This window comes from Xiphophorus hellerii, chromosome 7, assembly GCF_003331165.1.
Source record: "Xiphophorus hellerii strain 12219 chromosome 7, Xiphophorus_hellerii-4.1, whole genome shotgun sequence".
NCBI classification, from domain to species: domain Eukaryota; kingdom Metazoa; phylum Chordata; class Actinopteri; order Cyprinodontiformes; family Poeciliidae; genus Xiphophorus; species Xiphophorus hellerii.
Genome location: NC_045678.1, coordinates 12,471,016 through 12,493,194, shown reverse-complemented (window position 1 = coordinate 12,493,194; position 22,179 = coordinate 12,471,016). Strand labels below are relative to the sequence as shown.

Below are 22,179 nucleotides of genomic sequence, written 5' to 3'. Positions count from 1 at the left end.
TTTATTCATTCTAAAATCCAAGTACTGATTTCAGAGGTAAACGGAACATGAGTAGCCATAAGAACTTGTTTGTTGACCATTGTCGTTCAATTCATCATATGTGATTTCTTTGCACTTGCTTTGCATTTATCATACTAATAATACCGCCCAGCAACTTATTCCACATACTGAGAACCAGTGCATTGGCTCTCAAATGATGGTTCAACGATCCAATCCTCGAGGGTCAGTGTCCTGAAACTTAATTGTTTCTCTGATTTAATACATCTAAGTCGAATAATCAGGTCATTAGCAGCTCTGGACAACTCGACTTGGTTGTTGGAACAGGGATATTAGGTCAAAGTTGCAGGAGTTGCAGACCCCTGCAAAAAAACCTCCAGCGCATGCTTTCATAATGTGGCTGCTAGGGGAACCAGTCACAACACCATCCTACTTCACACATACTTGCCAGTTTGGCTGTGTAACTACCTTCGTTTACTTTTAGTCCTCGAAGGTTACAAAATTCCGTGACATAAGATGGGAAGAAGGCTTCCAAAGGAGGCTTAAATATTTTAATTTAAAAAATCATCTGCTTTATAATTTGCTTTTCCCATATCTTGCAAATAATTAGTATTGATGTTTTTCCTAATAAGCATCAGTGTAGCCCCTCTGAGTTTCATAAAATCTTCTTTCCTGTGTTTTCCAGAAGGGTCTGTGTAATGGATCAGATACTAGCAAGTCTTGCAGCAAAGATGTCCCGGATTCGAATCCCAGACTGGGATCTTTCTACATGGAGTGTGTATGTTGCCCAAGTGCATACATGGGTTCTCTCCGCCTTCCTCCAAGTCAGGGTAGGTCAACTGTGTTTTTTCAGTTATTATTAGAAAACAAAATAGTCCCTTAGCACACATTTAAGCTATATTATTAAAGGTCAACTTGCAACACCACTTGACCCAAGCAGATTTTTTAGCTTTGTCACTATAAAAACACCTTCTGCAACAAACAGTCTTCATCAGAGAGGGGTAATCAAGTTCTTCAAAATGCTCATTTTACAACATACACAGTTACTCAACATTTTTTGGCATATTGTCCTGAAATGCTTCTGATTATGGAAATAATTAAAAACCATACAAAAAGGTACCCGACTCAAGAGGAGTACTAATACAAAATTAAAGATTTCGATAAGAAATTTTACTTTATTTTTAAAACACCATTATTGTAGTGCAAACCCATAAAATATCATAAAAAGATTACATTTACATATAATCAGTCAGTTTAAAAACACTATACATACATTCACGCATAAAGCTTAAGAAACCGATAAGCTTAAGAAACCGATAAGCGGGGAACAGACTGCAAACATGCAACAACCTTTCTCTCTCGCTAATTAGAACAGCAGCAGCATTCTGAAAAGCAATGCACACACACACTTTTACATTTATAGTCTTTGCACATCACTGCTTCCTTATCAGACTGTGCCAGGTGTCAACTGTGGCACAGACAGCAGAACTGATGTGAAGCAAGGCGAGGCAGGATCTCAGAAGGGCGTAGCTTTGAAGTATTCTTCCAGTGGGATGACTGATACTCCCCCGATCCAGTCCTGTAGCCAGACCTGAATCAAATCCATCTTCATGAAGAACCACTTGTGTCCCACCGGCCACTTTGCCATCACAGGATGTCTGTTTAAAACAGAGCCACATGTGAGTTTACACTTATCAAATGTAGTGTTAGCACACTAGCGTTGCTTACAGTCCTAGCACCTCGAAAACATCGCTTCCTTTGCAAAAGCGAGCTCCTCTGGGGCCACCTCCACCATTTTGCCTGTCAGTGTGAGTCGAGCACATCTGGGATCCTCTGGATCATACACCATTTGCCTTGAAACACAGCGGAATATGGCACCTTGGTTACTAAAAAGTTTTTTTACGCTTTTCGGTAACTACATTATGTGGTGGCAGATTTCCTTTTACATCTAGGGCAACAGGAATGAATAACTGTTTTTTGTTCAAACCATAAAAAGGGGTGTTTGTTGTGATAACACCAAAAAAATCTTTTTAAAGCTAAAAGCTGATGCAATTTAATAAGGCAGGTGTTTGTTATTGGTATCAAGATTACAGAACGAAGCAAATGCAGTAAAGATGAAGGAATGTTAGTCAATTGGTTTCAAAGCTGTCTAAGTGTCCTTGTATAGCAATTTAGATCAAATTTTTATGAGTAACAGGAATTTAAAAATGACGCCGCCTCTGTCTTGACCCTTACATGTCAGCGAATGATGGGGTAAAATGTGTAAATGTGAAGTGTATCTCCCCTCTCTATGTTGTATACATCTCTTTTTTAAATGCTAGCACCTCTTTGTGAAGGTATCTACGCAGAGTGAATGTTAAATATACTTTATTGTATCATATTGTTTACAGAACTGTAAACAATGATATTCAGGAAATCTCTAAAGATCTTGGTCGATTTTTTTTTTGACAACTTCGGATTTCGAGCTAACTGAAACTCTGCCACCTGCTGGCTGAGGCAGGTAAAAGCAGTTATCTCTGAATTTGGGGAGATCAGATAGCCCTGGTGCAATTTGTGGATTATATTCTACCACTTTTAAAATATTGCTGAAGATTAAAAAGTTTATTTATCAAACATTCCCAAAATCTAGATCTATGACAGAGTTTGAAACAATGATAAAGTTTATAAAATTAGATAAAAAATGTGGAGTTACAAGTACCTTTCACATGGACAATTTTCTTAACCCCTAGAAGCACAATTTGATGGAAGCCAAATTAAATATTTTACACTATGTTCTGAACTTCATAGTGTGATTTAAGTTTGCATACTGGCGTAATTTTATCAAAAAGAATAATACAAGTGTATTTTCAGTAAGCTGAGGCTTGCCTGCAGAAGTCCCCCTCAGCTTCTGAGAATGTGAGAGAGGCATACGGATTACTTTTCAGGTCCGTCACAGTGTTGTCCATTGGAGTCACATAAAAATAGATCACTCCAGTGCTGTTGTCCAGTGGTCCGTCACTGACCGAGAAGATGTTTCCAAAGGGAACACCTCTGATCTGTGTAAAAAAGGTGTTGCAAAAAGAATATAATTACAATCTTAAACAAAAAGGGCTATTTGGCTGTTTTTCATGGAATCAGTGATCACCTCTAGCACAAAAACCTAAAATACCTTGACTACACATTGAACAGGAACTATTTTAAAAAACAAGTTTATGAAACCAATATTTTATGTATGAAAACACAAAATTAGCATTTTTTTATTCTTCTTCACAACCACCTCAACTTAAAAAAAGTGTGAAATGGCAAAATATAGACTGTGGAAATGAAGGTTGGGTTATTCTAAATTAATCTGCAATTAAAACAAAAAACTGCTTGGATTTGTTGAATTTGTTTTTAAAAACTAAGGACATTGCACAGAGCTTCAGAGGGATTCTTTGTTTTCTCAAAAATACAGTTAAAAGATGGGCTCTCATCACTATGCAACTTTGTTTCAAATATCATACAAAATAACCTAGAATACCACACAAAAGTTTTGGCCACAGAATTTAATTCTGACAACTTATATAATAGGGCAAGTGTCAGAAAAGGAAGAAAAAAAAATTTATGGAATATGGAAACAGCCAAAAATAATCTTTATCTGAGGTCGCCATAGGAGGGGGAGAATAGCAAGCGACTTCACAGGTAAATATGGCAGTATGATGGTTTCTGTAGTTCAACATTGTGAAGAGGAGAATTAAAGAACAAAGATAGCGTAAGGATTTATGTAGAGATTTGTCAGAGAGTGACAAAGAGAACATAAATACTGTTGCCAGGACACATAAAGGGGTTTCCTGTCTTAGCAGCTGACCCATACAGATGGACGGCCACCTGGACAAGGAGAGTTCTTTTTTTTTTGTAACTCTGATGATCATGTGAGGTGGGATGACCATTAATCCACAGACAAATTGGGATCCAAATCTGTCAAAATGTTCATCAGTGTATATTTTAGAGTGAAAAATAAGTGTTTCTTCCCATCCAGGAACTGCCACTGTTCATTATAGTGGCACAGAGCAGCAGTGTCTAAGTCATTCCTCAGTGGCCGGTATCCAACATGTTTTAGCTCTTTCCCTGGTTTGATACAACTGAATCAAATTTTGGTTTGAAAGTTTTTGCTCTGGTGTTTTGCACCCAGTAGTTTTTTTTTGTTCTTTCTGGTACATGGTGACCTTGACGAATCTGCTACATAACACATTACGGAGCTTTAGATCCATTTTCATGTATTGAAGTTTCTAAGATTAACTAATGTTTTATAAAGTTTGATAAAGTTGTAAATGGATTTGGGGAGTTTAACCTTATTAGAAGGAACATTCCAGCCTTGTTGCTAAATAAAGTTTACCCACCCAGACAGGACCATGTCACTGAGTCTTACCTTGTCTTGAGTGGAAATGGTGGCCAGATGACCCCAGTCGCTGTAGTGGGCGATGTATCTGGCAGTCCTGGCCGTCTCCTGGTGTGGAGGAGGAAAGCTGCTGCCGCCGGACTTCTTCACCTTCTCCACGGGATACGAGAACAGCCGAGAGGACAGCTGCGCCGCTTCTCCGCTTTCGGGCTCCACCTGCTCTCTGAGTCCCGGAGTCTCCAGGCGGTCTCCGAAGACGTTGGCTTTCCACAGCCCGGCGCCGTCCACCAGCAGCGCCGGTGCAACCTCTTCGGACAAGTCGGCATCTTCTACATCCACGTCGTTGGAAGACACGACCCAGGACACGGAGCTCCTGAGGGTGTAGCTCCGGCAAAGACACAGGAGGCTGGCGCACAACGCCAGGGGAAAGTAACGGGGCCTCATGGAGGTAGGAGGACGGCCGTTCACATCCACTCTGGTGTTTACAAACTCACGTGTGGGCGATTTCATAACACGAGGGCGTTCGGCTGGCGGAGGTAGCTTTCTGCAGCGACCTCTGGTGGTCCATGTTGTGAAACTGCATCAAATTTCACTACGCTTACACGAAAACCTCACTCGTTATTTTTAATCATCTTTTGGGTGCATATTGGGTGTACATATAAAAAAAATATATATATTTTTAAAAACATGTCCATTTTAATTTTTGTTCATGTATGCGTTTAGATTTTTTTTTAAATATATTGCATACTGAGTGAAAACCAGATTTCTCGTTAATAATATTTTAGTGAACATACACCAACTGCCCAATAGGTGGCAGTGAGTGGAGCAAAACAATAAAGCAGCTTATTTGCACCAAGCCCCACACAAGTAAGAAAATGGCTTTAAAATAAATCTATTCTAGTTCTGCTGTTATGCATAAAGGGGCTCAATGAAAGAAAACTACTTAGTAGTTATGTAGTAAATGCATAATTACTGGTGCACTGTTTAATTGTGGAGGTAAATTATGCTGAATAAAAACATGATGCAACTCAGTAATTTTGCATAAATGTACAGAAATAGATCAAGAATTACCAATTGATCTATTCTCTTTTGTTCAGTATTATAACATGAAACATTTCACTTCCTGTAAAAATCAGCAAATTTTATGAATTCTAATTCACTTTTTGTAAAAAATAAAAATAAGAAAGGTTTACATGTGCACACTGCTATTTCCTTAAGGACTGTAAGGGGGTGAGAGATTATAATTTTGAAGTATATGGAGTATTGAAATGTTTTCCTGTTCGTTAGATAGGCTCTCACTTCCATCTGGAGAGTTCAGTGCTCTGCAGGAAATATCTCGATGTTACCGTAAATTATGCAGGTCCTGCAGTACATTAATCTTTTTAATGAGCTTTTTCATTCTGTCTTGGGGTTTTTTTTCTGTTCCTGCTGGGCAATGACCCATCTTTTAGGTCTTACTTGCAGAGACCTAAACTGTAAAACGCTATGTTAGGTTAGGTACAGGCAAGTATCTACACAAGATAATAAAAAGTTTCAGCACTTTTCTATGTACATTAATGTATATCATAGGAGGTTATTTAGTAAACTGCCATGCAGTCCTTATTTGATAGCACACATTTTGACATGTCATAGGTGAAATAACATGAACATGGCTGTCTTGCACCTGGGGCAAGATTTTGCTGTTTTACATTATTCATTATCAAAGCAAATAAAATAAAGTTACACATCAAAATGTCATTTAATATACTCGTAATGTTTTTATGCTGCACAAGAGGCGTGTTTGTGGTAAGCACTTTAAGTACCAAATTTAAAATATACATTAAAAGAAAAATTTTTTTAGACATCCTTTCCCAATGCAATTTATAATTTATAAAATCTGCTGATGTATTATGCAATGGGCTAATTAATAATGAATAATAAAAATGTCAATCAATCACAACCACATCGTTCATCAGAGATGTAAAGTATGAGAAAGACAGATTGTTTTATACCATGTAAAATCTTAACTGACCATGGTAAGGTTTGTATCTTATTAATAAGATTCTCATCAGCTTTTTTGTATGTAAATGTCTAAGAAAGACATCATGGGAGAATCTGCTCAGAATGCCTGGAGCTTCAAAATAAAGCAATGAAATAGATTTTAACCATCTTCACTTTTCCTTATTTGTGATTAGTTTTCTTAATTCAAGGTCTATAAATAGGATAAGAAAATGAAGTTCTCTTTCTGGTAGACTGTTGTATCATTGCCTGTAGATGGTGCTGTTAGTTAAATTTCTCGACATAAAATTAGAGAAACCAATAACTTTTGTTTATTTTTGCTCAGCTCTTTGAAAATAAAATGTTCGATAAGAGAAACTAATAAAATTTGTTTGTTTGATTATCATAAACATTTTTACAGTAATAAACTATCTAATATAATTAGTAACGATTCATAAACATCTTTTTATGACGTGGGATCATAATGAAATTAATTTACTGAGTCTCTCTTTCTGTTCCTAAAACAATAAAACTTTGTGATTACATAGAAACGGTGTAAAATTTTTCCATCACATCTGATCAACACCTTCCAGGCAGCTTTACTCAACCTTTATCTTATTCTCTCATTCAAATCAGTACTTATTCTTGTTTCCAGAACCCGTAAATCTCTCAGGTTCCCCTCTTAGCCCGTGCTCTTATCGCTCCAAGCCATTGACTTCCTCTTAGCCAGCTCCATCCAGGACGGCTGGCTGCTGTCAGAATGCAGCGCTGATGAACGAGTGAGTAAAGAAGATGGGGAGGAGGGCAACTCCACATTTTTCTGGGTCCATTTGTCCTCAGGAGGCTTTTCTATAACCCTGGACGGGCTGGATTCTACACAATGCAAAGAGGGAAAACTGTTCAACACACCTCAGCTTAGCATTGTCAATATTAGGGAAGCAGCACCTATAAACTCACAGTGCCTCAAATCATTCTACATTTCGCACATTTAAACTAAAAACTATTTGCAATGTGCCTCAAGTCATATTTGGGACACAGCAAACGTGGGGAACTTCTGGTCAGATAGAACCAAAACCGAAATTTATTACTCTAAACTCAAACCTTGTGCTTGGCACTAAAGTACCACTGCTCATTGAGCACCTTCCCTTCAGTGAAACATGATGGTGATCGTATCGTCCTGTGGGGATACTTTGTCATTTTAATTTAGAGTCTATAAGTTCAAATAATTTAAAACAATAAGTCGTTCAAGCTTCAAACAGCTCTGTGCCAAATTACATCAAGCACAGTGAAAACAGTTTTGTGGTTCATGTAGGTGGATTTACATTTGTTTGTGATATTCCTTTTTAATCCACAAATTGAAATTGAAAAATTTGAAGACATACAGTACAGACCAAAAGTTTGGACACACCTTCTCATTGAATTCAATGAGAAAGTGTGTCCAAACTTTTGGTCTGTATTGAGTACAGACCAAAAGTTTGGACACACAGTTGTGTCCAAACTTTTGGTCTGTACTGTATGTGAAGGGAATGACAGTGGAAAGTGGTTCGAAGAAACGAAGAAAGCAGATAACAGTGAATCTTGAAGTGCTGCATTCCACTTAGTTCCGAATTTAAAATGTGAGTCAGAAAATAACGTCAAACCCAACTTAAACATGTTTTGCTATGCCAACAATCAACAATCCAAACTAATGTAAATACATTTGTTTTCTCTCCACTAAAACATGGCAGCTCTATTGGATTTTGAGGTTGGGGTTGGTGAGAAACCTCCACCTGTCCATTGCTTCAAATTCTCAATCGGGGTTTTTCTTTCAAGCTAGGAAGTTCTACTTAAAAACATGAAGTGCAAATGAATATAAATGCTTTTGCTTTTATGTGACAAATAATAAACAGAAAACTCCAATGACTGCTTTAAAATGCCTCAACAGTACTGTGGCACCTGGAAAATCTAGTATTTTGTGAGATGGCACAAAATGTCCTGGAACCAGTGGTTTAGCTCAAGGTTCATTCGTGTGCTTAAATGGTCGAGTGGAAGTCTAAACTTAAATCCAACCTGAAATCTGTGACAACACTGAAATGTTAATATTCATAGACACTCTTCATATCATCTGACTGAACTTAGGTTATGCTGCAAAGAGGAATAGAGAAGTAAATTATGTGCAAAGCTAGTAGTAGACATTCCCAGAGGACTTGCAGCTCTTACTGCAGGTAAAGGTGGTTACAACATTCTGACACCAGGGGGGCTAAATACAGACGTACATCAACCTTTTGTAAACATATCTGAAAACCATGTATCATTTTACTAATTATTCTATGCTTTGTGTTGGTATGTTGCAAAGTCTTTGCGGATGCAATGTGACAGGGTGCATAAATGTTGAAGTGGTACTGTATTGCAATGACAAACGTGTGCCAACATACCTGCTGATTTTGCCACTTGTCTAATTTCCATTGTATCTTTGCTTAGAGGGAAAAGATAAGCCAGAGTGTCAGTGTCACTCGAGGTCTGCATTTGTGCTTGAGATTTCTTCTGTTCCACCTGAGAAAGGTATAAAATTATTTATTTTTCACAAAATTAGCAAAGACTTATTTTACTATTCAGATAAAATGACATATTAGTTCAGCACCAAATATAACTTTTGAATCTAAATAATTTATTCTGTATAACTATCTGATTTAAGTATCAAGTTGTGTTACAATAGCTTTACTGACAGTTCCACAAGAGGGATACCGCACCAAAGTGCGACTAACCTCCTTTAGCAATGGTGGCGTTGTCCATTCTGCCCGTTTCTCCATGAAGGCAACCCTGTCGGCCGCTGATCCAGTCCAAAGTACCCGCTTGCTTACGAGGGATGGACTTTCTTTCGGAACACTGAATTCTTTTTCTCTTCTTTCCAAGGCAAAGTCAAGAGTGGGAGCTGCAGCTGATGTGACTGCAGGTTCTGAATCCAGAGCTGAAGGTACATGTTTGAATTGAGTGGCAGGTTGGAGACCTTGACTGGTCCAGCAGGTTTGCTGCTGGGGAGAGGATTGGTTAGGCTGTGCAAGCGACTGGGGCGCGTTCCTTCGTGTAAATGTAAATGGAGACGTGTTGCCTATTAGAGGAGATGAGGGTGATGGAGAGTGGGTTGTTCTTGGGATGGCCTGAGGGTCTGATTGAGCTCTGTTAGGCTGCATCTGGCCTTGGCTCATTTGTCTAGAGATTGGAGAGTCTCTAGAGCTGCATGACTCAAACTGAGTTATCAGCGTCATCTTCTTTTGCGATGCTGGTGCCGAGGGTTTGACAGCTTGCTCTTCGCCACTGCTTTGAACGGATTCTTCTTTCATTTTGTCTGATGATAGCTGTGGTGTGCTCTGTTGAATCTTTGTCTGGTTCTGCACCTGAGGTCCAGTGATTGTCTCTTCTTGGCTTTTAGGCCGAGCTCCAGTTTGTGTGCCAGTAAAATCTCTTTGAAATCTGCTGGTCAAAAGATGTTGGAGACTCCTGGTCTTTTCCATGGCCAAACTCATCCAGGACACATCAGATGAGGATGCTTGTGAGCTAGGCTGAGTCACCTGGGGGGCAGTTTCAGATACCCCTAGGTGCATGGAAGTTGTTTGGACTTCTACGGGAGTGGTTTGAGAACTTTCTTCAAGTGAAGTGTTGCGCCTGACTGGAAGGGTAACGCCGAAAGGAGCTGGATCTGTGGAGTGACACAACTCTGTTAGACATGTTAGCCAAGTGGTATTTTATTGAGTGCAAAGTTCCTGTGTGATTGCAAGAAGTCTTATCTTTCTGGATTGATTATTTACAATGTGGGACCTTGCTATGAAGACACAGCTGCACAGCATGCAATGTTTAACTAGAGTACTAAAATTATGCAAAAGTTGCAAAAACACACTACATGTTTCAATACATGCATTGTCTGTAATCTGCACTAAATAGTGTTTTATCTTATCAATGTAATATCAACTGCAAATGTAATCCTTATTTTGTCTGTGCAGTTTTATGTGTTTTTTTTTTTTTAGAAACTTAAAAAAAAAAATTTCACAGGGTGAAAATGTATCAAAAGCCTTAAAATAACTGGTGGGCATTCATCATTGGACAGTCTAAACATTGTGCAGCATTTTGGGTCCTCAATTAAACTCTTCTCCTCAGGTTACCTTATAGGTTTGTGACTTGGATTTACATAGGAGGACTGATGTCATAGAGCAAACTGGATATGTCTTTGTTAATTTGGCAATATGTTTTGGGTTATTGCCCTACTGAGAGACTCAATGATGATTCATCTGAACTTTTCTGGAAGAGGGCACTAGAGTTCTATTCAGAATGTCCTGGTGTTTCAAAAATTAAATGAAGCCATGTGCTCCAATAAGTTTTCCAAAACAAAAAACAAACGACACAAATCTTCCACTATATTTAGCACTGGGCGTGAGGTGCCTATTCTTATATTCATCCTTTGTTATATGCCAGATTGAAAAGCTTATCCTCAGTCTCAGTACCATCTGACTAAGTCTCAGTGAAGTGAAGTCTCAGTAAATATATGACATATAAATGTCATATATTTACATTGGTTTTCTGTCATTCTTCTCATTTATCACTCTAAATGGGTCAATAGACAAGTTCAGGCCAGTCGCTTTCTTGCAGTCCTTTCCTGATTTATGAAGATCAAAGCCCATCTGCCTTGCTTCAATAGAATGCTTTCCTGTCTTTCCCACTTTGAAGAGCACCAGAGAGTCTGAGAAAATCAATTATTCCCTAAAATGATAAAAATAACAGTTGTGACAGACTCACCTGGTGATCTGCGGGAGCTGCTTGTGTTTGCTAGTATCTTTTCAGATATTTGACTGGAACAGTCGACCATTTTCTGTCTTTTCTTTGTGTCGACATCTTGGTCATCGGACAGCAGCGTCGCTGAATGGCGCTGAGAGGCTGTTTCAGAGCGGAACTTGAATGAGCGCGATGTGGAGCGAAGCTTTACGCCAAACGGTGTCCTTGTTTCATCCTCCGGAAGCTCCTTTGCTCCCACAGCCTCATCCACTATCTCCGGAGTGCCGTCCACTCTCGCTGCCTCTACGACATACGTGTCTAAGGGTGAGTTTTTGGCTGTTGTCACTGGTTCTATTTTTTTATAGTTGAGATTTCTTTCCCATGGAAGAGATGAGCCCGTGGATCTGTCTGCAGCAAAGGGGCTTCCTTTAGGCTGTAAACTTTTAACTTCCTCCCTTTCTCTTGTGATTTTTTCTTCTGTTCCCCCAAATGATCTGGTCTTGGCTTCAGGTTTCTCAAGGACTCCAGTAAAATTTTTAAGTTCCTCTCTTTGTCTTGTCTTTTTTTCTTCTGTTCCCCCAAATGGTCTAGTCTTGACTTCAGGTTTTTCCCAGAATCCTGTAAAACCTTCAACTTCCTCCTTTTCTTTTGTTATTTTCTCTTCTGTTCCCCCAAATGATCTGGTCTTGACATCAGGTTTTTCCAGGAACTCTGTAAAATGTTTAGCTTCCTCCTTTTCATTTGTGATTTTTTCTTCTGTTCCACCAAATAATCTGGTCTTGGCTTCAGGTTTCCCAAGGACTTCAGAAAAATATTTAAGTTCCTCTCTTTCTCTTGTGTTTTTCTCTTCTGCTCCCCCAAATGGTCTAATCTTGGCTTCATGTTTTTCCAGGAATCCTGTGACATTTTTAAGTTCCTTTATTTTGCTTGTGTTTTTCTCTTCAGTTCCCCCAAATGGTCTACTTTTGGCTTCAGATTTTTCCCGCAATCCTGTAAAACTTTTAACTTCCTCCTTTTCTTTTGTGATTTTCTCTTCTGTTCCCTCAAATGATTTAGTCCTGACTTCAGGTTTCTCAAAGAGTCCAGTGACACTCTTTAAATCCTCTCTGTCTCTCGTAATTTTCTCTTCTGTTCCCCCAAATTCTCTAGTCTTGGCTTCGGGTTTTTCCAGGGATCCAGTGAAACGTTTAACTTCCTCCTTTTCTCTTGTGATTTTCTCTGAAGCCAAGCTTTTCTTGGCTTCAGGTTTTTCAAAGACTCCTGTTAAACTTCTAACTTTCTCCTCTTCTCTTGTAATTTTATCTTCTATCCCCTCAAATGATCTAGATCTGGCTTCAGGTTTTTCCAAGGATCCTGTTAAATTCTTTAGTTCTTCTCTTTCTTTTGCAATTTTCTCTTCAGCTACCCCGAATGATTTAGTCCTGGGCTTAGACTTTTCCAGGAGTCCTGTGAAACTGCCTGATCGAGGTCTTTCTTCATCCCAGTTTCTGTACAAATTAAAGGAGTCAGATCCTGATGATTGTCTCTTTATTCTTGTTGAGATGTCCTCATTATTTTTAGCCTGTTGTTGCTGAGCAAGAGGTGACCTGGATGTCAACCATGAGCTGAATGGCGAGAGCTGCTCAGAGGACACTTCAGTCATGCTGGCAAAAAAAGTATTTCTCTTGTTTTGGGACGTTACTTGGCTCTCCAAATCCGATTCCTTTTTCTCTTTGATTTCTGAATCAATGTAGGATGAGTGTGGCCGTTTAGTGGGCGATGCATCCAATTGCCCTGGAGGCTTCACTCGAAGAATTGGGAAGGCTTTGGTCTCAGGAAGAGCATTGTTCTGACTGGGTAATTTGGACGTAACCTCAGATGAAACTGGTGACAATTCTTCAAATGTTAGTGGAGAAAGCTGGGAAAGATTGGCCTGTCCTTTGTCTGTCTCCTCTGTTTGTCCCTCTTGAGCAACAACCGCCTTCTCTTGTTCTTGAACACGCTCAAATCGGTCACGGACTTTCAGGTCCCGTAAAGGAGACCCAGATTCAATCTAAAAAGAGAAGAAAAACGGTAAAATATATACTTTTATACTTTTAGCGCTGTCTTTGTGAGGATAGATGTGGATTCTCACCCCAGAAGATGGTTTTCTCTTTGAACTGGCTCTCTGGTTTCTAGGTTTGATCGACATCCTGTGGCGTAAAGCAGATGTATCTAGGGAGGCGGTGAATTCGGCTGGTGTGCTGAAGTCTACCGGAGTCTCAGCTGTAGCTGGTGATGAATAGTTGGGTCCAGATACAGAAAAGTGATGGGAAGGCATTTGGGACGGTGATATTGTTTGAGCCAATTTTGAGATGGGCGAGACTGGAGGAGAAGTTGGCTGAGATGTTGACTGAAAAGAAAAGGCAAGAGGTCACGCTTTATAGCATTTAAAACAAATCATTGATTACTATGATTTAAAAAAGCATATATATCCATGAATTGAGATTTTTCACATTCAACCCTCAAACTTCCATTTATGTGAACAGAATGATGTGCATTTGTGTTCAACTCACAAGGAAATGCTTTTAGAACCACATTTTCCTGCAACTACGGCTGCAGACTTATCAAAAGAATAACAAATTGACCCATTGTTCAGAGAAAATTTTGTCAAGCTCATTAAGACTGTAGGAAAAACATTTGTATACAGTAATTTTTATGTGATGGCCTGGATTCTCTATTGAATTCAGGTCTCGACCCAGAATAAGCAGTTCACTTGATAGACCATAGTCATGTAGCCCAGGCTTCTGCTCCAGCCCAGTCTCATAAGTTTCACAGCCTCTACACGGTTTTCATCCAGGACCTTTTATTCATTCAGCTTCATCTACCTATCAACTCTGACTATCTTTCCTGTCCCAGCTAAAACAAACAAACAAAAAAAGCATCCCAAAGCATGATGCTTCCACTCCCAAGTCTTGAATTGGGAATATTATTTTCAGGTTCAGGTGCAGTGGTTGCTCGATTAAATACCACACTTTTCAACTCCGTTAACTTCATTGGGAAAATTCTGAAGGCAGGTGATTTTTGTTAAGGGTACAACAGCAAATGGAGCAGAATTCAAATTCATCCTGTGTATTTTAAATTCTTAGAACCATAAAATAATTTTCCTTATACTTCACATTGTGACCTACTTTGTGTTAGGCTGTCACATAAAATCCCAGTAAAATGCACTGAGGTTTGTAACAGTAATGAACAAAAACACAGAAGTACCATCTACCAAAAAACAAGCCAGAGTAATAATGGAGCTATATTACATTGTTCTAGCAAATTATTTTTCATTCAAATTCAAAACTACTTAATTGATCCCAAAGGGAAATTAAATAGTACATGATTGTACAATATACTAAAATTGTCTGAACAATATATGTCACATTATTACAATATTCATATTTATGACATTGTAACAAAAACCTTTTACATTCTTAAATTTATAAATATTATCTAGAAGTAAAATATATACTACAAACATGTAAATTATGTTGGTATTTTGTTTTAATAAACAATAATGCATTTTCTTGTTAGAATATAATATATGTTTACCTTACAACATAATTAAATTATGATGGGATAGATTAGAGAATTAGAAAATACCTCGTCAACCAGAACCGATTAAGTTGTATTTCATGCTTGGATTGAGCCATGAAGAGATTATGTTGTTGTTCAACATTGTGTACAGTGCTGTGATAATTATCCGTACACTGATAAGGAACTTAAAACACATGGAGCTGCACAGGAGGCACAATGAGTCTGTTTTGACTGAGGTGACAGCATTCTCAACTCCATTAATGCATACCACACCAGCTGAACTGCATTCAGACAGGTTATGTTGTCTCTCAGGGTGGTGTGAAACATTTACAGAGTATCTGGACCCAAACAGGGTTGAGAAAAGAGAAATGTGGCATCTTGACTGTGTCTAGAGGGAGCAACTGAACGTAGAAGGTTTTATGTTTCAACAAGAAAATGTATTGTTCAAAAATGATCTTTTTGACATTTGCACAAGAAATTATCATATTTTCACAATGTGAATGTTAGGTGGTAAGAATCTGAAAGTTTTTTTTGTTATAACATTATATGCATTTTGCACAAACGTGACAAGTACATTGTTACAACAATAAAGGTTCTTATGTTATAACTTAATTTTGCTCTATTTCTCTTTAGCCTGGTTGACAGCTCTACGCTTCCATACAATATGTGGGAAAGTTCTGAATTATATCTTATCCTGACACCTTTTTCTTATTTTGATTATAGGCCTGCTTATAGTACAGAAGAGGGACTATAAATGTGGTTTAACAATGCATAACAGTGACTAAACAAAATTTATTACTGTTTTTTATCTAATCAATTACCCCCTCCTTAATAAAACACATTGTGCTGTTGTGTTGGTAAAATAAATATAAAATTTAGTATGAAACAGATTTTTCTTCCACTCTTCCATTGGGACTGTTGTATTTGACGCTTTTATTTATTCAGTCTACACCTTGGTGAAGCAAAAATCAGATACTGAATTACCTTTGTGAGGGTTCCCTCTCCTGAGCTTTCATTAGAGTCGTGGAAAGTAAAGTCCTCCGACTGCTGAGTCATTTCCTCTGGACTCCTGATTGGCAGAACCATTGGCGGTGGCCCAAAATGCATCTTCTGCAGCTGGAGCTTCATCTACAGCAGTAAAGCATGGGATGCTGCTGTTAAATGTGCTGCTCCTGCCTTAAATTCCCCGTAAAGAGAACAAGAAGCCATACCTGCAGAGATTTGATTTTGCTGTGAACATTCTCCTGAGATGAAACCCTGACTGGATCCGGGTCCGAAAGGACCTGATCATCCAGAAAGATGCTTTCGTGGGAAAATGCTCGTGAGCCCATTGTACCCTGAGAACTTTTAGTGACAGAGAATAGAAGATTGAGGGGAATAAGGATGTGAAATTAGATGTACTATTTGCAAAGCTTTTTTGTCAGCTGTACACTCACGCTAAATTTTCATCTGAACCAAGTCCTTTTCCAGCGGTTATATCACTAGCTGACTGGCTGAGCTTGGCATCTGCCTCTGCACCCTTCTTCTTAGCCCTCCTGAAGAAACGGCTTTTCAGAGACTTGATTTTGGAGCTTTTACGTTCTGTAAGGGCCAAGAAAGAGGCAGATTCAGGCTGATTCACACAAAGGCAGAACAAATTCTATCACATCTCCAAAATCTTTTGATTTTGTCTTTTTTTTTTCTTTTTTTTTAAACCCTTCCAATTTAACAATTTTCTGCAAGAGATAATCTTACTTGTGACGTCCTCTGTGCCTTCTTCATTGTCTCCTGAGAACGACTCCATCTGTTCGATCCTTTAAAAGAAAACATACGGAAAAGGACAAAAATGTGTTATTATGAGGAGACATTTACAAAAAGCACTTGCCTCCACAAAAACTCCACGTATACCATGTTTGCGGGCTGTTCTTCCATGGTGGAGTACATTTAAAATGATATGAACATAGCAGTGGTGTGCTCTTTGTTCTCAAGCATAAATACAGACATGCGGTTCAAAGGTTTATTACAGGGCTGATTATCAGGAGCAGAAATAACCTTTGCTGAAAAGCAGGCAGCGGTGGGCAGCATCTTGCCCTGATCAGCAAAATGCAATCATTATTAAGAATAGCTAATTTATTATATTATCCAGGTGGTCTTATTAGTATAATAATTATGGTACCAATTAAGTTTATGCAGCAGAACAACAGGCATCGTTACAACATTCAAATGAAACAACGGAGTCGCGTTCATATGGTCACTTCTTAAATGATTTTCTGCAATGGCTTTAATTTTTATTTTGTAGCCTTGTTCAGAATTTTATTTGATCAATAGTGTGTTATGTTCCGGGGTTCTGGCTGCATGGTGGGAGTTCCTGTGCACCCTTATTACCTTTTACCACCAGATGGCGACAGGTTCCGGCTGGAGTGCGGTGCATTATTATCCGCAGCTGTTCGTGATCATCCTCATCAGCGGCGCAGACTTAAGGAGTTGGCCGCCAGTCCAGCGTCGCCTGAGTGTTAGCCAGTCACGGTACCTCTGAGCCCCCCTGAGCCTGTCTCTGTGTTTCTAGTTGTCTTGAACATTCTAGTAATTATCTTTATCTACTCCGTTGCCTTTTAGGTGATCCTTTGATGAGATCCCGGTTGAATTCCTGGCTTTTGAACCATCCTCGTGACGCCGTGGAAAGTATCCACAGGTTGCCCGAGTTCCCAGACTTACCTCTCCGTTGTTTTGGCAATTATCTCCTGGACCCCACGGCTGGCGGCCGTACCACTCCTCCGTCCTCCCAACAAGCTCTATGTTCCTGTCTCTGTCCGAGCCCGTTTCCTCCACTGGATCCATGCCTCAAAATTCTCTGCACATCCCGGAATAAGCCGTACCATTGCACTCGTCCTCCGCAAGTTTTGGTGGCCTTCTGTCCATAAGGATGTCAGTGAGTATGTCCAAGCCTGCACCACCTGTTCCAGAAATAAGACCTCTCACCAACCTCCATCTGGTCTCCTGCAACCTCTCCCCGTCCCCAAACGACCATGGTCTCACATATCTATAGATTTTGTTACCGGCCTACCTCCTTCCAAGGGCATGACCGCCGTCCTCTCCATCGTCGACCGTTTCTCCAAGACCTGCCACTTCGTTCCTCTCCGTAAGTTGCCCACGGCTTTTCAAACCGCTCAACTTCTGATCAAACACGTTTTCCGACTCCATGGCATCCCACAGGACATCCTCTCTGACCGAGGTCCTCAGTTCGTCTCTCAGGTTTGGAAAAGTTTCTGTTCGGCTCTCAACGCATCTGTCTCACTCTCTTCCGGCTTTCACCCCCAGACCAACGGTCAAACCGAACGGCTCAACCAGGACCTGGAAACCACTCTCCGCTGCTTCACCTCCACCAACCCCTCTGACTGGTCCCAATTCCTCCCTTGGGTGGAGTACGCTCACAACAGCCACATCTCGGCAGCTACCGGTATGTCCCCGTTCGAGGCTTCCATTGGTTATCAACCCCCTCTTCTTTCCTCAGAGGAAAAGGATATCTCGGTCACCTCAGTCCGTCATCACATCCGCCGTTGTCGGAAGGTCTGGAACACTGTTATCAGTAACCTCAACCACACTGCGGATAGAAATAAGCGCCTGGCTGACCGGAAGAGGAGACCAGCACCCATATACGTCCCTGGTCAACAGGTTTGGCTTTCTTCACGTGACGTTCCGCTCAAATCCATTTCCAGAAAGCTCTCTCCCCGATACATTGGTCCCTTCCCCATTGAAACCGTACTCAGTCCGTCGGCTGTCCGTCTCCGTCTGCCCGCCTCCCTCCGCTCCCACCCCACCTTCCATGTGTCCCAGATCAAACCGGTCCAGACCAGCACGCTCTGCCCTCCAGCCGCACCCCCCCCACCCCCCCGTGACATTGATGGCCATCCTGCATACACCGTCCGTCGGATCGTGGACTCCCGTCGGCGAGGTCGCGGCTGGCAGTACCTCGTCGATTGGGAGGGCTACGGTCCGGAGGACAGGTCCTGGATCTCTGGTTCTTCCATCCTGGACCCTTCCCTTATCTCCGACTATCGTTCCTCGTTGCCTTCCAGTTCGTCTAGGCCGCCAGGTGGCGACCGTTGAGGGGGGGGTACTGTTATGTTCCGGGGTTCTGGCTGCATGGTGGGAGTTCCTGTGCACCCTTATTACCTTTTACCACCAGATGGCGACAGGTTCCGGCTGGAGTGCGGTGCATTATTATCCGCAGCTGTTCGTGATCATCCTCATCAGCGGCGCAGACTTAAGGAGTTGGCCGCCAGTCCAGCGTCGCCTGAGTGTTAGCCAGTCACGGTACCTCTGAGCCCCCCTGAGCCTGTCTCTGTGTTTCTAGTTGTCTTGAACATTCTAGTAATTATCTTTATCTACTCCGTTGCCTTTTAGGTGATCCTTTGATGAGATCCCGGTTGAATTCCTGGCTTTTGAACCATCCTCGTGACGCCGTGGAAAGTATCCACAGGTTGCCCGAGTTCCCAGACTTACCTCTCCGTTGTTTTGGCAATTATCTCCTGGACCCCACGGCTGGCGGCCGTACCACTCCTCCGTCTCCCCGCTGCTCTCGTGCCTACCTGTCCGCTGCCCACCGCACTCCTCCGTTGTTCCTGGACCCACCAAGAACCGAGACCCCGGACATACTCGGTTTCCCCTCCAAGACTCTGTTCATCAGCAACAAGTAAGACCAGCCTGTTTTTTCCCAGAAAGATTTCCTTCCTTCCCACGACCCCTGAACTCACCACTCTGTTCTTTCCTCGTAGTGAACCATTGTTGCCGTCCCTGTTTTTGCCCCTGGACCAGACCATCCTGATTCTCACTGATAATTGTGTGATCTTTATTAAATCATTTAACACTGATCCTACCTCTCCTGTCTTGTGTTCTGCATGTGGGCTTGTTAAAAACTACCATCATGACATAGTGACTATTGCAACAATCCAATAATCTCTGAAATGTATTGAGTAAGATTATTCAATGGCGACTTTTCCACGTTTTGTCTTCTTATAACAACAAACTTCAATGTATTTTGTTCATATCTTATGTTATTGATTGATGGAAAGCAGCACAGTAGATGTATGTTTAGGGTCAATATCCAGCAGGATGGTTAGCCTCCAGCTCAGGTTTTCTTAACAGCTCATCTGACCCATGTGAAGAAAGAAAAACAATCCCACATCATGATGCTGCCACCACTACACTATGTCTTATTGTGGGGATGCTTCACTCAGGTTGATGAGCAAGGTGAATTTGTTGACAGTGTTTTAGACCAAACAACTTTTTATGACTTTCTCTCAAGAGTAACTTTCCTCTTGCCAGTCTTCCACAAATGTCAAATGTTTGTTTAGCTGTCAATTTACAAGGCAACCATGTCTTGGTAGGTTTACAGTTGTGCCAAACACTTGTAACTTTTTGGTGATGGATCGAACACTGACATGTTTAAACCCTGAGACATTGTTTCCTGTCTTAACCCTGCTTTAAACGTCTCCATAACACCATCCCTGGCTGTTCTGCTGGTCTTCTTATTACTGTTTGTTCACTATTGTTCCCCAACAAACCTCTGAGGCCTTCACTGAATGGTTGCTTTTATGTTGGGATTGTATTACACACGGGTGGAGTCTGTGTACTGACTAGGTGTGTACTGAAGGCCATTTGTTGCATTATATTATTTCTAGGGATACCCAGATAAATGGTGGATGACAACCACCAAACGCACACCACACGTTTTTGATTTTATACCTGTATAAATCTTTTTAAAATGCTTTTTCCTTTGTGTTGCTCTGTTGAATTAAACCCCAATAAAAATACATTTATGTTTGTGGATATAAAGTGACAAGAAGTATACACTTTAGGAAGAGTGAAAGTGAATTTTATGAACACTAGAGCCATTCTAGAAGAGATTCAAAATCTTCCCAGCTCTTCCAAGATGGAAGGATTTAAGACTAAGGTCTTAAATCTGGCTGCGTTTTGTATATTTTTGTATTGTAACGTCGCTCTGGTGTTTGTGAGCTGCAGCCACTCTGTGTTTCATGCTGTTGTGCCTCAGTCGTCAAGGAGTCAAAAGGGTGTAATCTTGCTTGCCTGACTGATAACACCAGATAGATCAGGTTATAGGCAAACATGCAAAGTCCATACTGCACCTTGTCTAATGGAGCACACCTTCTTAAAAGGATACAAACACATGATAACCATGTGACAATAGAGGGAGGGGCAGGAAGAGTAACCCTAAAATATAATTTTCCTTGTGCTTTTAGGCTAAAAATTAAATCAACATGAAATGAAGTTGTGATATTTACAGAGCCAAACAACAGCATCTAGAGAAAAAGAGGATAATCTGGTGGATTATTGACAATGCAGAGAGATTCTAGTAAGATTTCACAGCAGCACAGTAATCCACAGACAGAGCTACATCGGAGTATTTCATTCAAAAACATAACATTTCCAAGAATTTCACCTGGAAAAACTCAATCACTCCCTCTCCATGCAGTCTGAAACTCACCAAACGACCAAACCAGCAGCGCGGCTTCCCTCCCTCCTGTTTGTCCTCGTCTCCAGTCGGAGTTCTCAGTCGTGTGACAGACCTAATGTTTAACCCTCAGGCTGACATCATCCACATCTGCAGAAGCAGAGGCAAAGGAGCGAAGAAAAGTGGAAAAAACAGGCTGGGAGAAGAATGGACAACAGAGGGAGAAGGTCACTGCATGACAGGATAAGCAAATGCACAAAGAGAAAAGAGGACAGATGAGAATGTGTGTGAGAGAGAGAGAGAGAGGGAGGGATACTCTATTACATTAGTGGCACACTGTGGCCCTCTGCGCTAAGCTCCTTATAAAACGCTAACCTGGTTTTTAGGCCCAGAAATGAGAGTAGAGGGAAAAAATAAAGCTCCAGTCCAGTTGGAAGGAGGGCATGCACACAGGAATCATGGCTCATGAGATTGTTTATAGACCACACTAGGTCATTCGCTCTCCCAGATGAATACAGGGAGAAAAGTCTGGGACAAAAAAACAAAACAAAAAACAAATTGAAATTGTCACTCATAATTTAGTTGTCTTATATTCTTGGTACGGTAATTTCTAAGGCTAAAATTTGTCTTTTTAAAGGCATTAACTTTTTTGACATTCTTTTATGGTATTAAAAAGAAGCAAAGTATAAATAACAAAAAAAGGCAGAAACTACACTATATAGGCATTGGTTCATGTGAGTGAAATAAAGTAGCTTAGAATGGATTTAAAAATGCAAAAATATTTAAATAAAAAGTTTGTTTGAAGTTTTGTTTATTTACAGTGTCAATTTACAAAACACCATAAACTCTTTGCAAGACAGCAGGTCCATTTCATATCCAGTTACACAGAACTGAGCTCCTTAATGATTAGTTTCAAATCTATCAGATTAAAATAATGACTACATTCCTCTCAACTAATACATAAATGTAGAGAAGCAGGAAGAATATGTCCATTCATGGATTTCTCTCTGGTTAAAACATAAAGACCAATATGCATGGCTGCGTTTTGTGACCTGTGTATAATGTGATTGTAGATTATTTACATTATTTACGCTACAAACAGATAATCAGA

General features: G+C 40.4%; 2 protein-coding genes across 3 annotated transcripts; both read right to left on the bottom strand.

Annotated features, from left to right (window-relative positions):
- Positions 1–1,007: 1,007 nt before the first annotated feature.
- On the bottom strand, positions 1,008–4,888 carry creg2 (cellular repressor of E1A-stimulated genes 2). The gene is made up of 4 exons (XM_032567570.1): positions 4,385–4,888; positions 2,863–3,032; positions 1,737–1,850; positions 1,008–1,655 (listed from the first exon to the last, which is right to left on the bottom strand). The coding sequence occupies exons 1-4, from the start codon at positions 4,862–4,864 to the stop codon at positions 1,514–1,516; spliced, it is 906 nt and encodes a 301-aa protein (XP_032423461.1). The 5' UTR covers positions 4,865–4,888; the 3' UTR covers positions 1,008–1,513.
- Positions 4,889–6,073: 1,185 nt separating this feature from the next.
- Positions 6,074–21,355, bottom strand: cracdla (cracd like a). 2 transcript variants are annotated; one of them, XM_032567557.1, is made up of 10 exons: positions 21,102–21,355; positions 16,352–16,410; positions 16,054–16,198; positions 15,829–15,961; positions 15,602–15,745; positions 13,188–13,445; positions 11,099–13,106; positions 9,076–10,007; positions 8,746–8,863; positions 6,074–7,204 (listed from the first exon to the last, which is right to left on the bottom strand). In XM_032567557.1, exons 2-10 carry the CDS (start codon positions 16,398–16,400, stop codon positions 7,014–7,016), a joined length of 3,978 nt encoding a protein of 1,325 aa, XP_032423448.1. In that variant the 5' UTR covers positions 16,401–16,410; positions 21,102–21,355; the 3' UTR covers positions 6,074–7,013. The 2 variants fall into 2 exon arrangements, with proteins under 2 accessions (XP_032423448.1, XP_032423447.1); XM_032567556.1 differs by lacking the exon at positions 21,102–21,355 and adding an exon at positions 16,505–16,599.
- Positions 21,356–22,179: the final 824 nt, after the last annotated feature.